The 17724-nt window shown below is 31.8% G+C and overlaps 1 protein-coding gene across 6 annotated transcripts in view; it reads right to left on the bottom strand.

Moving 5' to 3' along the window:
* tweek (transmembrane protein KIAA1109 homolog tweek) overlaps window positions 1-17724 on the bottom strand; it is a 262126-nt gene that overhangs the window by 129418 nt on the left and 114984 nt on the right. For all 6 annotated transcript variants that reach the window (XM_081728543.1, XM_081728545.1, XM_081728547.1 and 3 more), the window contains exons 25-29: window positions 17124-17304; window positions 16175-16336; window positions 8823-8948; window positions 6113-6233; window positions 3372-3823 (exon numbers count right to left, since the gene is read on the bottom strand). In XM_081728543.1, coding sequence (XP_081584669.1) covers window positions 3372-3823; window positions 6113-6233; window positions 8823-8948; window positions 16175-16336; window positions 17124-17304 — 1042 coding nt within the window. The remainder of the gene's footprint in view (window positions 1-3371; window positions 3824-6112; window positions 6234-8822; window positions 8949-16174; window positions 16337-17123; window positions 17305-17724) is intronic.

Below are 17724 nucleotides of genomic sequence, written 5' to 3'. Positions count from 1 at the left end.
TGAATTTATTAAGCTCAAACAAGGGCATCGGAGCACAATGTTGATTCAAATACCTCATAAATGAATAAATACGTGTAATCATCAATATGCGCGTGATAGTTTACAATGGGGCTATTTTTTAGGGTACAATATCTTACAATCTCTTGTTTAATTGCGTTTATCTGGTCACAATAATTGTCAACTTACAAAATAGTACTAATAACTTTTTATATCTCAATATACAGAATGTGGAATGAAACCAAATAGCCATTATCAATGGTCATAACATTTTTTTCTTCTGTAGTATTTATTAGACTCAAAGCTTACAGTAAATTATGTCATTCAAATTTAATTAACTGAAATATAAAGTTAATTCCCTACCTTCGCAAGCCACGAAAGCTTCGGCAGATTAAATGTTTTTAATTGAGTACTGTGCACAGAATAACAGGGTTCATAGCCATTATTTATGGCTTACTAAACCAGAATTCATTACTTGCAGTTCGCAAATTACCTCATGATGAAAGTAATACTCGACACCGAAATTCTTGCTTACACCGGAAACAAAAATTAGAACCCTACACGCGCTAGCTTTTCGGTTATGCAAAAGCACTATTCACTTAAGTTCAAAATTTCTAAAACAATCATAAGAGTTAACTGTATTTTAAAATAAATATTTTGCATTCCATATCGTATATCAGAATATATTTTAATTTCATGTTCTTTGCATTGGTGTTTGATGTTAATCATTTTTAGTTTTCTTTTCTATTAATTCTTGTTAGTAAACAAAGCACTTTGTGGAATGCTATTGTATATGTTATCTTTATATCCTTACGTCGCCTAGCAATTATTATTTTACTAAGTCTTATTCTCACTTTTTTATTTGGTCAATTGAAAGAAAATTGGAGTTACATAAAACGGGTTACTAAATATTGTAAATTTGTATTTTAATATAATCACAGTAATGTTCACATGTTGTACCTTGGAGGGTTTCTTTTAATAATCGAGAAACATACTCCTTCAAGCACGTGGGTTATGTTTTTTAAAATTATCTTAATGTTAATAGAGAATTAATTAGCTACTTCTTAGTGTTACTTTAACAGAATTACTTCACTAATAATAGCATTTGGACATAAATATTCAATCTGATTATGTAAAATTCAAGTAACGATCGTAACATAAAAGCAGTCTTAATTTGGGATAATGTTTCTATGTTTGATAGTTATAAATAAAATATTCAGGAAGCAAAATACTTATTTTGAAAAACAAAAGTTTTTCCATTATCAAATGTATTCAAGATATCTAAGCCTTAAATTCCATTCACATGATACTAATTAGCATTGCCTTGTTGATATACTGATGTGGGAACATATGCAGGAAGATATGTTGATGTAGGAACATCACATGTATAAAGGCAGCAAAAATTGATAGTAATGGATTCCAATTACAATCCAATGGAAAACGGAAAAGTTTTCTGTCAATCCAAGTAGCTTTTATTAAAAAACTACAACCAACTCACCTCACCTATCAGCATAGAACAGCCATACTTTTAACTATGAAATATACGTAATCTTGAAAGATGGATGTGGTTTATAACAGAAATGACAATGTACTATATAGTAGCGTTTACAATCACGTTCAGAAGAAAAAGCCCTAAAGCCCTATTTCTCTTTGGAAAGTAATATACTATTATCATAACAGATCGAACAAACGTTAATTTTCGTTTGCTCTTTCAGACTTCCTTATTATGCGTTTTATTACTGAAGTATTGTGCTCAAGATAGATGCATAAAGATATAGGCTTAAGACTACGAACTGTAGCACTTCCTGAATAAGACTGTGCATACTATATTATAATTCACTATTTCTTATGTACACCATGTTCACTTAGCCAGAAGAGAAGTGTTTCTTGGCCGAAGTATGCCTAAGACGCTTTGCTATTATCAACATCTGTTGTCAAATTATGTACGATGTTATCAACTTATCTTCACCGGGTTCTACTGGATCCTAAAGCCTGCCCTGAGTAGTAGTTTGTATTACATAATATTTTCAATTTATTTTTACGCTTTGCTATTATCAACATCTGTTGTCAAATTATGTACGATGTTATCAACTTATCTTCACCGGGTTCTACTGGATCCTAAAGCCTGCCCTGAGTAGTAGTTTGTATTACATAATATTTTCAATTTTTTTTACCTCTAGAACGAGTCCTCTCGAAATAGGCATGAAACTGTAAAAATTGTAACGATTGAATTTGTTATCAGAATAAATGTGTAGTAGGTATGTTTTTAAAAAAGGTAAATTAATTTTTAGCTTTACTCCTCTCTCACCATAAAATTAATAACAATTTAAAAACAGGAATTACTTTCAAAACATAAAATATAAAAGTTTTTAATGTAACTGTCAAGTTCTGTTCAACGTTGTTACTAGCCTAAACGTTTTACTAGTTCGAAGCTTGTCTACACCTACTATCAAATCTACAAATTAACATTATTAATACTATGATAGAAATAAAATTACATTCATTACTTGTATAGAGATGGTGAATTTCTTTTATTTATATATTTATGTACAGAAGGCAGAAAATGAAAAATATGGTAGTTCAGATTTAGTTTAATAATGGACTGAACATTTACAGAGAAACTTAACTATTTGGTAACTTGGCGATCAGAATATGTTCAAATCTTAGTAGTCATTCAAGGTTTAAAAAATTCAGGTCTAATTTTCACTTACGAGAAATTTTCGCTCATAATGAACACAAAATAAGAAAAAGAAAATATACTTCGTTGAAAGAACAGTTTAAGTCTTCTATAATTAGAGCTAAAATAGTATAATGCCAACCACCTTCGAAGCAAAAGAAGTTACACTAAAATTTTATAACCATGTTTGCCAGACTTAGGAAGACTTTTTTCCTTTTCTGAAATCTTTAGTTTTACTGATATTCTGAATTTAGAAAACGTCAGGATGATTTATACATAAATTTTATGTAAGTAAGTGCAGTTTTCATGTAAAGCTTCGGAATTGGTAGAAGTCAGTAATTAAATGAAAAATTAAGTGGATGAAAACTGAAAACAATTGATCTAAACAGAATTAATCAATATTGTTGCTTATTTCTATAAAACAGACTTAAACGTTTCACATTTACATACAAAAAATTAATTAAAATTAAAAACATAAGAAATAAATAACAAAAAAATTTAAAAATTACATCAAAATAGTGACTCTCCTTTTGTGGTTAAATTGATGTTGAGTGACCTAGATGCAGCTTACTATCCACAATATGATTTTGAATTTACGTCTCGTAAAAATTTATCACTGCAATTAATTGTGAGTACTATGATTTGATTAAAAGCCAATCTATTCTCAGTCACACGTAGAAATCAATTTACTACCTACCCAATTGCCTTTCAGACTTTGTTTCTCTTCGGCCGACTTCAAGAAATCCTGTTGCTTCGCCATCCAGCTATATAAATCCTCTTTCTCATTTGCTTCCCAATGTTTTGGTGTACCAGACGTTAAAGTTGGGTAATTGGCATCTAAACTATTGTCAGATCCATTACTTCCTCCTCCAGAATTAACACTTGGATTGGAATCATGGGCTTTGCTATCTTTCAACGTATTATAGCCTGTCATTTGGTCTGCGAAGTGTGTTTCAAACCTCCGTGTTGCTGAAAATGGATTATTTAAGATCGGGAATACAATACTTGCTCTCGAAGAGCAAGGAGGATGTGAAGGTAAAGATTTCTTTTGGTTTCCTTTAGGTGATGGAGAGCTGAAGAAATCGTCAATCACATCAGGTTGGCTTGCACTAGCAGCATGTGATGATACCAGTTCTTCTACTTTTATACCTGAAAGGAGATATGCAAAATAATATAACCATGCCAAAACAATTCTGCATCACATTTCACAGAACCAAGAAAGGAAATCTAACACAATAACGAAGAACTTTTCCTTTTAATTATTTATTTATTTGTTTGTTTTTTTTAAAAAAAAAAGTTTGTTACAATAAAACACAAGTAATGTTATGGAAAACACTAACGTCAATTCGAGCCGATACACATACCGATACATGAAAATAAATGTAATAAGTAATCAAGATGTATTGGACAGTGGATGTTCAGAAGTGCAACTTACAAAATGTACAGTCAGCACACTGAGAACGTATCTAAATGCGGTATTAAGTACACAAAATAATATACAAAAATAAATCCATGATACTTCATTTCTACTTATATTTTAATTCACACGACAAACTTACGATGAAGAAAAACAAAATTGTAATTAAAACTACAGAAAGATATGCAGAGAACATATAAATGAAGCAAAAAATTGCCATGAAGGAACAATGAATCTCTAGCTCATGAGCGAGGTTTTATCATTTCTGAGTAATTACTTCAGAAACTAGTGCACGCCAGTATTTGTTTGTTATCAACTAACAAACTACAGTAATGAAAACTATATTAAAAGTGACAGATATAGTGCATGAAGCAAGAAACAAAAAATAAGCTGACAAATTTTAGGTCATAATGAAAACAGTATTTGTAGGAATGATGAACACAAAAATGTGGCAGTATATCTTATACTTCATAATACGTAATATAATATAGACGACAATAAGGAGGCATGTGCATTGCATCCCATTTACATATATTAATATTCAAGGAACGGTTAACAATATCAGATTAGTTAAAAATATCTTTTACAAAATCCTGGTTTCTTCCAAGAAAAAATTAGCCAACAAAATAAAACAATTCGTACTATTTATATAAAAATAATTATGCTTTGAAGAAAATTACTTTCTTAAGAACAAAGTCATTTATGCATGTCTACAAAGAAAAGCATGGAAAGTGCTTTTATACACAATCAATTTAAAAATTCTTCAATTTCCACGTAAATCAAGTAACTACGTAAAACATTCCTCACGCTAATGCATGAATAGAAATTTTTTTAAAAGCAATTTTCTTGAAAACAGATTTATTTATTTATTTTACTTTTTAGTACGATTTGTATTGTTTGTTATTTTTAAAAGAAAGCATTTAAAAGAAAACTTTTAATTTTTTTCAAATGTGTTATAAAAATTGTGAACGTTTAAAATTTATGAATGTTAATCCCTGCGTACTAGGTAATCCCGCTTTACTCATCAGTGAAGTTGATTTCATACTTAAAGTCTGATATCAAATCTTTGAAACCAAAAAGAGGAGCTTTAAAAATATGGAATAATATGGAAGTAATCATGGTATATAAGATAAGCGTTAAATTAAGGCTACAAAATTTCAGGACACGGTTGAACCGTTGTATGTTACGATTGGTTTAAAGGAACAAGTTTTGGCAATAGATTTCACTAGTCTTCGTATATATATATTAATATATATATATTAATATATATATATATATATATATTTAATTAACCTTTCACGAAAATTCACGATTTCTCTTCTAAATTTCAAACTACAGACTTCAAATTTTTAGAGAAGGAACCTCACGACCTATTGAAGGCAACAATCCATGTTGATTTTTCATTTAAAATTTTCTTGATTGTTGAAATGGCTTAATTGTTGAAACTGGATATCCAAATCTTTAACAATATACTGTTTCAACAATGAACAAATTCTGAATAAAAAATCGGCACGGATTATTGCCTTCGATAGGTCGTGAAGTTCCTTCTCTAAAAATTTGAAGCCTGTAGTTTGAAATTTATAAGAGAAATCGTGAGTTTTCGTGAAAGGTAAAAAATACACGGAAGAGAGAGAGAGACGAAGATTGTAGTGACATCTATCGGCAAAACTTGTCCCTTTAAACCAACCTTAAAGAAAAGCATGCAAAACAGAGAGAGAGAACGAGAGAAATAATTTTAGAAATCTCGTATGAGAATAAAACGGTCGCTTTTGAAAATGAAGTTCTGATTCAAACCCAAACCAGTTGCATTCTATACGCCATTTTCAATTCGGAGATATAAATTTCTTTGTGTATGAATATAGCGAAATAATATTGGATCTATAGAAGAACGCTAAAAACTTTATTTGTTCTTAGAATCTTCTGGTTGATAAAATAAGTTTTCCTCCATTGCTTGTTTTTTCTTGTCTGGATAGGTAGGAAAAAGGGAAATAGGTAAAATAAATTAACTGACCGTTACTTACCGTTTTTGTCATGCCCCTTCAATTTGTGTACTGATCCTCCCTCTGCATTTAAAAGCATAGTACACTCATCTGTCACCTCACATTCTTCCCCAGACCCTTCGCCATCTGTTAGTACATTTTCCTGCAACAGCGACATGGGTTATGTTCAACACAAAACAAGTGAAGGTTAATATGTTAGTCACCTGCGTAAATGTGAAGAAATCAAGCAGAGAAGAAAGTTGGATGTATTGTAAGTGCTATACAAATAAGAACCCAGCATATAGAAGAGATGCATACATGAAAAGGATAAGAGGATGGCAATACGAAGCGACAAACTTACGAACATAATAATAAATACTTGTACAAGAATTATCTATTTATGAGAAGTCAAATAACATGTATATGGACATTTTCCCTGATTTTATGGCTTCGATATAATAGTAAACCATCATCAGGGCATTCTGTATCAGAAAATCTTCATCACAAGAAGAGAAAAGCTGATACACAATTATCATACTGTACAAGATTTTCAATGATGTTAGTAGTGGACACTGATCTAAATCGTACAATTTACAACACGTACATGACGCAATACCATTCTCTCAAGTGCTACACATAGTAAAATATATCTATATAGGAGAAGCCGAATACATAAAAAAGTCAGGAGAAGAATTTCACAAATGTCTTCCAGTGTTCTGCATTCTACTTTTGCATATCAATGAGATTTCCCCAGTAAAAAAAAGTGCAAAGATGAAAAGCGAGTGACGTCATCCATAAGGCAGTTCTCGTATGTGAAGCACATACACTGACGAAACAGTTTTACCTTCATTGTTGCAACAAACACATTGTATGAACATATGCCCTGCATGTTGAGGATCATGATAGAATGGTGAGATCTCCTAGAAGTGGAAAAATTTTAAAATAAGCATGAAACATCACTCGCTATCCATTGGCTTCCAAGAACTAGCTCAAAATAACTTAAAAGAGAATCAAATAAAACGAAACAATCACAAACAGAAATGAAACACAAATAATAGTAATACAATGTTATTAGAAGTAGCTCCCGTTGTTCCGAATCTGGAAAAATAATTTTAAAATATTGAATCGAGGTCTATGACTAATCATTCCGGCTCGGTAGATTTGTTCCTTAATTCGTAACACTACACATAATTTAAGAAATACTTAAGCGCATATATAGACGCTACAACATTAATAAAAACAATAATTTCATGCAGATTCCCACATATGCACATGAAACTTTAATAGGACACAATAAATGCAGAAAAAAATTTTTCACTTAGTCTTACATGTTAACATAATCGTATATAGAATATGTAGATTACATAGTGCAATTGTTTCACATGAAATGATTTCTTTTAATATGTAATAATTAGATTACATTTACTTCTACAACAATTTATTCTAACCACTTAATCAAAAGTACTGTTCCAGGAAAAGGCAGAAATTCGTAATAATTTGAGCCTCGAGTGTCTACTAATACATTACGTTTAGCTGAATTCGTAAGAGTAATGAGAACAAATTATATTGAGGTGAAATGAAATTTTAGAATAGAAATAGTTAAGATGTCATGAGAAGTTTCACTGATTTGAACTAACCTAAACATTAAACAGGATTCTCTGTAAGTTATCCAAGATCATAACGATGTGGAAATGTGCATTTTACCAGTAGACACGGAACAATATTAGAGTAACAAAAATATCGGACTGCTTAAGTAGCAGAGTCTCGAATCTCAATCTACTGCTTGTCGGGCCGATGTTCTGCCATTCAGCTGCTAGCAACTTAACTTTTACATTCATTCTTAGGCCTCGACTGCTGGGAATTAAATGTGGAGGTAATACAGAAGCACACTGCAGTGAACTGTCTTTGAACAAATGCTAGCCAAATGTTTTTTGATCAGGAGAAGACCAAAATAATATGGAAAACTTAACGGCTAATAGCTAAATTAGCAAATTAGCAGAGTATCATTTGGCAAGCGGAAAATCGGGATTCAAATCTCTACCAGTCCAGTGATTAGGGTTTATATATATATATTTTAAGTTACTCATATTCTGAATATGCACTTTTGCTGTCGGCTGTATGTTGAATCCAACAGAAACCCCAGGTATTTATTCAAATATCATGCAATATCACGTTCATTTCTGCAAGTTTTACAAATAAACTTTCACAAAAGCGTAACATTAACGTTACAAACATGGTGACATTAATATAACATAACGTAACAAAACACCACTTCTTTTTGTAGTAACGATTCTTAATCCTCACATAAAAGCAGCGAAAATATATATTTAACTTTACTCTTTAAATGTTGAGATTAAAGAAATAAGGATACAAGTAACCATAAGAATACGACGAAATAAAATATGAGATTACTGTTAAGTTTATATATATATATATACTGTAATTATCACTGCAAGTAGATATCACAGTTTATAACTGATATATATATATATATCAGTTATAAACTGTGATATCTACTTGCAGTGATAATTACAGTATTTTATTCGATTCACAAATTTCGTAAAAATCTACACTGTTCAAAAGATGAAAACCTGATTACCTCTTGCACGAAAGATATAAAGATGACTACGTTAAATAAAGAAAATATTACGATGAAAGTGAAATTTTTTTCAAGTGTCAAAATATTTTACATCTATATAATAAATCAACGTTGTATTTACAGATTAACAAACATAATAAAAAAAAACCTCACCTCTTCTGGTTCCTGAACTGCGAATGTGACATTAAGTGGTTTAATATTTTTAGTTTTGTAGTTGTGCTCCAAAAGCAACGGGGTGTACAAAACGTTCTTCCATTGTCTGCTTAATACAATCACGCCCTAAAACAATAATCATAAGAAATTAAATATAATTTATAGAATTCAATATCTTCTCAGATTTAGTAAATTTATATATATTATGATCGATTACAGTGAAAAAGAAAATAGAATCAATATTCTGAACTCATTTTTGAACACATTTAAATTCTAAAGTATCACCAGACAACCTGAATAAAACGAATTGTGTCATTAATTCCCATTGTTATTTACACAAGAACAATTGAACACATGTTTACCTTATTTTAAACACGGTTATTCATTTAAAGAATTCAGCTTGAAGTTATAATTTTACTACATACATTTATATTTATATATATATATATATATATATATATATATATATATATATATATATATATATATATATATATATATATATATATATATATATACAAAAGCGGCTCGGGAGAACATAATGGTGTTCTAACTTCCGAGTAGACTGGAAAAAGGTTGACCATTCGCATGTAATTCAATGCAATAACACGTACCAAATAATCTTTCCTACATCTACTGAAATTGGATTGAATTAGATTTGATTTCAGTGTCCCTTTCAGCAATGAGGATACATGAGACATGGACCTACGAGCTTAACGTGTGATCCAAACAACATGAGTTCAGCTGGGAATCAAACCCGGACCTTCCACACTAAAGTGGCGTACGTTATCTACATAGCCACGAGAGAACTCTATTTCAAAAATAAAATTACCTGCATGCTCATCTGTGGTTCGATTACAACCCATTCCATCTAATAACTCAATTACACCGGAAGAGGAGCTTACGATTATGCTCGCCCGAGCTGTTCATATACGTATTTAGAGGTACTTATCAATTTAATGGAAATATCATTTTTAAAGAAGTGCAGCTTACGAGATTAATATAGCGGTGAACTACCTTTTGCCCTCAGAGAAACTCTGATGCGACGTGCAATGAAGACAAAGATCGTAAATGGCAGCAAGTAAAATATTACACCATTTCGCATCACTTAGTTCTGTGAGAGAGGATGGAGGCAAAAATATGCGCCGGATTCATGCATCCGAAACAGATCATAGATATTCAAATACGTTCGGGTCCGAGGATTCAGGAGGAAGAGGTGTTCAACTTTATCCCGATGTTTCTCAAAAATCACGCCGCAACAGTTCCATCTATCTGAATAATCACATTATCATTCTGCAATATGGTGTCATTGCCCGGAAACATCCCGGACTATAGGATGGACATGATCCACTAAAATGGTAACATAATCATGGGCAATGATGCGATCGGTAATTGCCACAACAGGACCCACTGAAAACCAGGATAGCGTCACAGAGTCGCCGCTATGATTCACGAATAGCAGAAGACACTGTGAATCATTAGCTTCTTTGCGCGTCTGCCACACACAAACACAGTACGAGGCTTGAAATAAGATGTATGACGTATCTTATCATATCACACGTTTCCAGTCATCAGAGGCCCATGTTGCATGTTCGCAGCTCCACTACTGCCGGTCTCTTATTAGCTTTATAGTTTAGGCAGTGCAGCCTGACTCCCTATGTTAATGCCATGTAACTCGCGGCAGACTGTGATCGTCGTCACAGACTGTGGGAGATGCTGTTTGAGCTCTTCCGTCACTCGCACGACGGTTCTGCGTGACCCACTGAGTGACCAGGCTCGGCGGGACTTTTACTACCGAGGGTTTCCTTCCAACCATTGTCCCTTTTCGCCAATGTGATTTTGTAAGCTGCCACCATCTTGAACATCGCGATACACCCAACGCATTTGCATCACATAACCGAATGCTAAGAATCAGAAAAGTCGTCTATTATACACCATCATCGTCTGCTCAGTTTACTGCACGCTGGCGTTCTATGGCTCCTCACATAGTACGGAGCATGCTTAAATACACCACCACTACCAGATCAGCGCTGCGGTCGCCATCTGACAGTTACCAACTCAGGCATTTTATTTATTTCCAATTTTAGGTGTTTCCGTTAAATTGGTAAGTTTCTGTGTATTTATTTTTATCGCTGGTATAGATGGAAGATTATAACCAGAACAGATTACTCATTAATCAATGAATCTTTCAAGGTGGCAATAGGTAGTTATAATAATAGCAGTAATCAGAGGTGTAGTGTTCATCTCTGGTGCGTGGGGTTCCTAATTCGATCCTAAACCACGTCAAGTAGACTTCGTGGTGAACAAAGACCATGTGCGTTGTTCTTCTCAGGGTTTTCTCGTTTCCTCCCATTTTCATGGTTTATTTTCATCATTACTGTTTCCCTTAGCCCCAGTGCATACTCGGGAGAAGTTAAACTAGAAATTTCATTTCATTTCAAGAATAGAAATAATAAACTTGCTAGCGCTACAGTGAACGAAGAGCTGACTGGCTAGGTGTCTCATGTTTAACTCAACTAATGCGTTGTAGCACATCAAGACCTACTGATGTTTTTGAGTTTCTAGACAGGGCCCCTGCCTCTCAGTTTTGGTAGCTTCCCAATTGCGTCACGGAAAACACCAAGACAGGTAATCAAACCTAAACCATGTGCTGACTGCTTGGTTACAAATTACAAGGGAAATTCTTCAATCATAATATTATTGTGGAACGAACGAGTCACATACTATTTTAATTTCTCTGCTTTACTCTTTAATACAATATTCAAGACACATTATTAAATTATCAGGTATAAAGAATCGAGCTTTATTATATGAACGAACATATAGACTTATAAGTTATACGTACGTGCATGTATATTTCTTTCCTAGTGTAACTATGCAATCTAAAAGTAACTTTCTTTATCCTAATGTTTTTCGCAGCTACACCTGACACCGATTTCTTTCACCAAATACAGATACAGATACCAAATAAGTTTATACATTTTCTGCTTTAACGTTTTAAACTTATGAAATAACAAGGATCTGCCATTAATATGTAATTATTAATTATGCAAGTGTACTTGCCCGTCGATTACCTGTTAGTTGGAGAGTTTTTTTCTAAGTTTAACGCTCCGACGCTAAGACAGACACTGTTGATGACAAAGAACGATATGGTAAATTGAAGAAAGTGGAAGAAAGCGGGAGAACCTCGAGCAAACCCACACGCTGCTTATCCACTACAAAACTCACTTGGCGCTAGTTTTGCATCTTTAGAGGTACTCAAAGCAACAGTTTCCAATGATGATAACATACAGAACTCGTGGCGAGATAACATTAGTTAATATTTTTAAAAATCAGTTAAATACTTAATAAAGGGGGAAAATTAAAGTAGTAAGTGACAACCAGCAAATTGATATTTATTTAATATTTATGAAAGCTTTTCATAAATTCTTTTTCTTAGTTCATCTTTTATTGTTTTTAACAAAACTTTTCTGAGTAATCACAGAAAATATATTTTAACTCTCGTTTTCAATATTACCGACAACTAAGATATAGCAATATAGGTGTGAAAGCAACTAGGAACTTGTACATTTTTTAGTTTAATGCACATTTAATTTAATTTTTTCGTTAATTAACCAATTAAGAACTAACTAAAAACAAAGTAAGTCAAATAAGTAAAATAAGTAAAAATCAGAAGGTAAAGTAAAATAAGTAAGTGAAGTAACGTAAGTAAGTTAAGTAACATACGTAACTAGTTAAAGTATAAAAAACCCAGAGTATACAGAATGCACACATTTTTAGTTTATATATTTAGTTAAGTAAGCAAAATAAGTAATCAAGTAAAGTAAGTATAATAAATAAAGTAAAATAAGTACAGTAAGCAAGTAATATACAAACTAATATACAAATTAAACCAAGTGTGTAAAGGAAATAACTAAATAATTAAATAAAAATAGTGAAATAAGTAAAATTAAGAAGCAAATAAGTTAACTAAATAAAAGTAAAATCAGTAAGAAAATAAAAAAGTGGCAAATAAGTAAAATAAGTCACATAAGGAAGTAAGTAAAGTAATATAAGTAAAAGGCTAAAATAAGTTCGCAAGAAAAATAAGAAATTAAATAGTAAAATAAATGAATATATTAAGTAAATAAAATAAGTGACGTAATTAATGAAGTACATAACCTAACCAAAGAATTGCTGTTTGAACTGCTGAATAAATTTTTTGACATCTTTAAAACGAAGATTGATTTATTCTTTAATTTTTAATTATTTATTTTTTTTTATTTTTTAAATTTTATTTATTACGAAATTGATACCTATCTCCTCAACAACCAGTTGTAAGATTAGGATTCTCAGAAAAATTTGAAGATATGGCTTCAGTTAATTTTAAAGAATATGAAACGGGCTCCTACAATGTACTAAGTAAAGAAAAACACAATTAACCGCTTTAATGAGATATTTCAAATTTTCTCCAAAGTCCATAAAAACAGAATAGTGAAGAAAGTTTTATTTTTACATATGCAAGTATTTAAAGGTTGACATAATCAAGATTTGAGGGAGATAACCATATGAATTTTCTAACCTCCATCATTTTTCTGTTGAATTAAAAAAAATATATATATTTATGTGAAATGTGCGAAAATTATATTATACAAAAAGTGTAAAAAAGATAGACATTCAATAGCGGTAACAGGTGAGTAGCACTTTATGAAAGCTATTAACAGTAATAATTATGTTTATCTACTTAATGTTTAAAATTATTACAATTTTCTTACAAATTTGTTAAACAAAGTTATATTGTACAAACACTAAAATGTAAAAGAAGCGTTAAATAACACAATTACTTAGTTTGTTTCAGACTTACTTCATTTCTTTTATTGGGCTCCCGTGTTTGAATTACTGTCTTATCTTAACAAATACGCAAAACGGAAAAAAATAATTTCCTAACAAAATTCACAGTTTTCACTGATTTTCAGGTTAAATACCATTTTTCCTGACTATTTTATATCATTTCGTTTTCCGTGATTTCTCTAGGATTTGCCTGGTTTCTGGGTTTGTAAGAATCCCTCATAATGTTCGTCCACCACAAACCTAACTTGGCGAAAACTGGGACAAACATAGGTGTAAGAGCAACTACGAGTACCTTTATATGCATTTTTTTACCTTATTTCCTTAACTAAATAAAATCGTAGAATAAACAGAAGTAAATGAAATAACCAAAATAAGAAACTAGATAAAATAAGTGAGTAAAATAAGCAAATAAGCAAAATAGGTAAAATAAGTAAAGCAACTAAGTAAAATATGTAATTAATTAACTAAAGTAAGTAAAATATATAAAATAAGTAAGATAAGCAAGTAAACTAAGTACAATGTAATTAAAATGATAAAATAATTAAATAAAGAAATTAAATAAAATTGTATAAAAGCATCCGAGTATTAGAAAGAAATATGTGTCACTGAAATAAGAGCAATTTTATTTAGATAATACAAATATAGGTGTGAAAGTAACTGTGAGTATCTCGGTAATACATGCTTTATTTAGTTATTTTTAGGTAAGTAAAATAAGGAAAATAAATGAAGTAAAATATTATTATATGTAAAATAAGTAACGTAAGTGAAATAATATAAATAAGCGAAATAAGAGAGCGAATATAGAACAATAAGTAATAAGTAAGTTAGAATACAAGGAAAAAAGTGAAGTAAGCAAAATACTAAAGCAATTATAGTATGTGAAGTAAGGATAACATGTGAAATAAATACAGTAACATAGGTATACAAATAAGTACGTAAAATAACTAGCAAGCAAAATGAATAAGTAAACAAGTACAACAACTAAAGTAATGACCCAAATAAAATAACTAAACGGAGTACGTAAAATAACCAACTAAAATTAGGTAAAAAGTAAGCAAGTAAGCAAGTACACAATACATTCCAGTGGTCAGAGACAACATTTTTTAATTCTTGCAGGGAAAATTTTGTATGCGCGTCAACTATATGAGCTCGGTTGGTATCCAGTTTCGCGACAACTTGGGTGACATCAATATAGTTGTGAGAGCAAGTGAAAGTGCTTTGGCAGCTCCTTGTGTATTTTATAGTTTATACATATTGTTACGAAAGCGAACTGAAGCTAGACATATTTTATCAGTTTATTAATTGTCAAGATACAGCAGACTTAATCCTATTTATAATGCAAAAATTACTAGTCTGTGGGTAACGTTAATATGCAATCTTCAAACCGTTTAAGAGTTACGGGGTTGCATAAACATCTAGGCGAAAATATTGATATTCTTAATTCTTATGACAAAAGCATGACGCTTTAATCAGCCAATCACGCTAATTTCCAATAGTTTAGTCAGCCAATAGCTGTCGCTAGCTGCATTGTCTCCTCCATGACGCCAAGAGATGTCGCTAGCGTGCAGGCGATTTGCAGATGAATCGAAGGCTTGTAGAAAACAACTAGTATAATAAATCGATTAGGATTAGGAATTAAATATCTGGGATCTCGGTATCTATGTCAATGTTAGCTCGTCACGTATGAGGGATGAAGTCCCTTGGCGATCACACTATCCACGAAAGGGATGGAGGAAAGGATTGGAGAAGGAAAGAAGCGGCCTGGGACCTGTATGTTACGTGTCACACCGGAATTTGCCAGGTGTGAATGAGGAAAGCTTTACTTAGAATGGCTGGTCAGAAAAAGCTTTTACGCTTTTTCGACCAAGTGTCCCCACCGGGAATCGAACCCGGACCGACCACAGACGAGAGCGTTAGCGACTACTCTACGCGGGGCACTACTAATTAACTGATTAAAGCATGTGAAATGAAAAAAAAAAAAAGATATTAATGTCATCTGAGATTACTGTGCGACATTTATCGCTACCTTACTAACTTTATGAATAACAATGACTATCTCCTTATCATGAGTGGAAGAATGATCTTTCTAGGCATGTAAATAATGTCGCAGAAAAAAAACCGTAATTAAAGTTTATAATTTACATATTTTCCGGTGTTTTACTCACGTAGCTACATGATGCAAATTTTAATTTCTGAGCTTTTATTCAGTTTAGGTTACACGAAAATAATTGTGTAATATTTTAATCCGCCGTCGCACGCGCAGTTTTCTTAGAACTGTTAAAAGAGTTTGTGCTGTAAAATATACATGCGCAATTGTCAAAAACGTTGCAAAGAAAATATAAAACAGTTTAATACCGCTTCAAAACAAAATAAACATTAAAATTAAGATATAAGTCTATAAACAAATATTGCGTAGTGAGACTCCGCGCGCGCGCCTTGATGTTACAATTGACCACACGTGCTATGGAGGGTTAATATGTAAATGTATCTAACACTATGCAAAAGTACAAAAATATACTTACCTGTCTCAATGTTGAAAGTTGTGGAAGATCACAATCACGAAGATTTGTCTCTATATTAGATAAATCTGACTGCAATACGTATTTAAGAAGAACATTGGCAAGTTGACATGATGGATCTTCTTGGAGGGTCTTTGCCATGGGAGTTAAACGGCCGTAACGGCTCTAAAAATATATCACATTGTACCAAATTACTAAATTTTATAATCAATAACAAATAACTATAATGGAAATTGTAAGGAAGTGCTATTTAAAATGGTCATATTAATAATATAAGATTTTGATATTTCTTAACGTTCAATAAACGGTTGAAAATTTATTTCCTAGCAAATATCGTCGGTGAAGGGGCGAAGTGGCGTAGCTCGAAAACACCATTTTTAATTATGACGATCATTCATCCTTATTTAACCTGCTCTTTCAACCATAAAAATTTCTTAGCTGAATTCCTGACATAAGGGAGACAAACTTTCTACAAATGGTGTATTTTGAAATGAATAGTACGGTATAACGTTAAAGATACATTTTAAATTGCTCTCTTGTAACATAAAAATCAAGATACGCTACTTCGCCCCTTCACAGGCGATATGATTATATGAATTTTCATTATAAGAACAATAATGAAACAGCTGAAATTATTCAAATGTTTGAAATAACGTCAAATGGTACTTAAATAATCCAGATCGGAATAATATTAAAAAGACAGAACTGAAGTTACTTATTCCTAATACACAATAGCCATTGCCTATAAGAATAATTTTTACAGTCTAGTAACTACTTCACACAAGAGGGAAAAAAGGAATAGGGTATGACGTACGCTATAGCCTCTCTTAAGCTGCTGTCTTAAGCTGACAATCGTCCTGTCTCACAACGCAAATGCTCAATAAGCATCCTCTTTGTGCATGAATTTTAAAGCTTATATATATAAACTCTATGAACTATTTAATGTATTTACCTTTATAGGCATATGTATGCCTTGGACATCTAAAGCTTCAGCCATCAAACACGCTACTATTCCTGTTGAACGGCGATACATACTTCGCAACATATATACAAGTCGTACTGCAAATCTGTTGCTTGGGTTCATCCAAGCATTAATGGCAGGTGATGCTGTACTCAGCAGATTCCAGTCCAGTCTATCAAAAATTAATATATAAATATGAATACTATTTTCTAAATACAATTAAGAAAACAATGATTAAAAATGACAAAGTTTACATACTGGCAAATAAGTAGTTGACAAAGAAAAGTTTTCAAGAAACTTCTATAAATTACTTGACTACAAACATTTCTCTATTTAGTTCCATTAATTATGTTTTACAACAGTGTTTTTCAACCATTGATCCACGAATCAATGCGAATTCCTGAAACTATGGTTGATTTCTCGTCCATTTGGTTAATCTGCTGTCAATTATATAATCTCAATATATTTTTCCAATAGAAATTTTATTACATGCACGAAAAGAAGTACAAAAATAATACTCAAAAGCAGCTTGTGGGTTTTTCTTTTTTTCAGTTCCAAAACGATTTCCTTGTCTTTTCCAAGCTATAATTCT

Source organism: Thermobia domestica, chromosome 10 (genome assembly GCF_964235325.1).
Source record: "Thermobia domestica chromosome 10, izTheDome1.hap1.1, whole genome shotgun sequence".
Classification (NCBI taxonomy): domain Eukaryota; kingdom Metazoa; phylum Arthropoda; class Insecta; order Zygentoma; family Lepismatidae; genus Thermobia; species Thermobia domestica.
The sequence above is the reverse complement of the archived record's forward strand: the minus strand, read 5'-3'. Positions and strand labels throughout refer to the sequence as shown.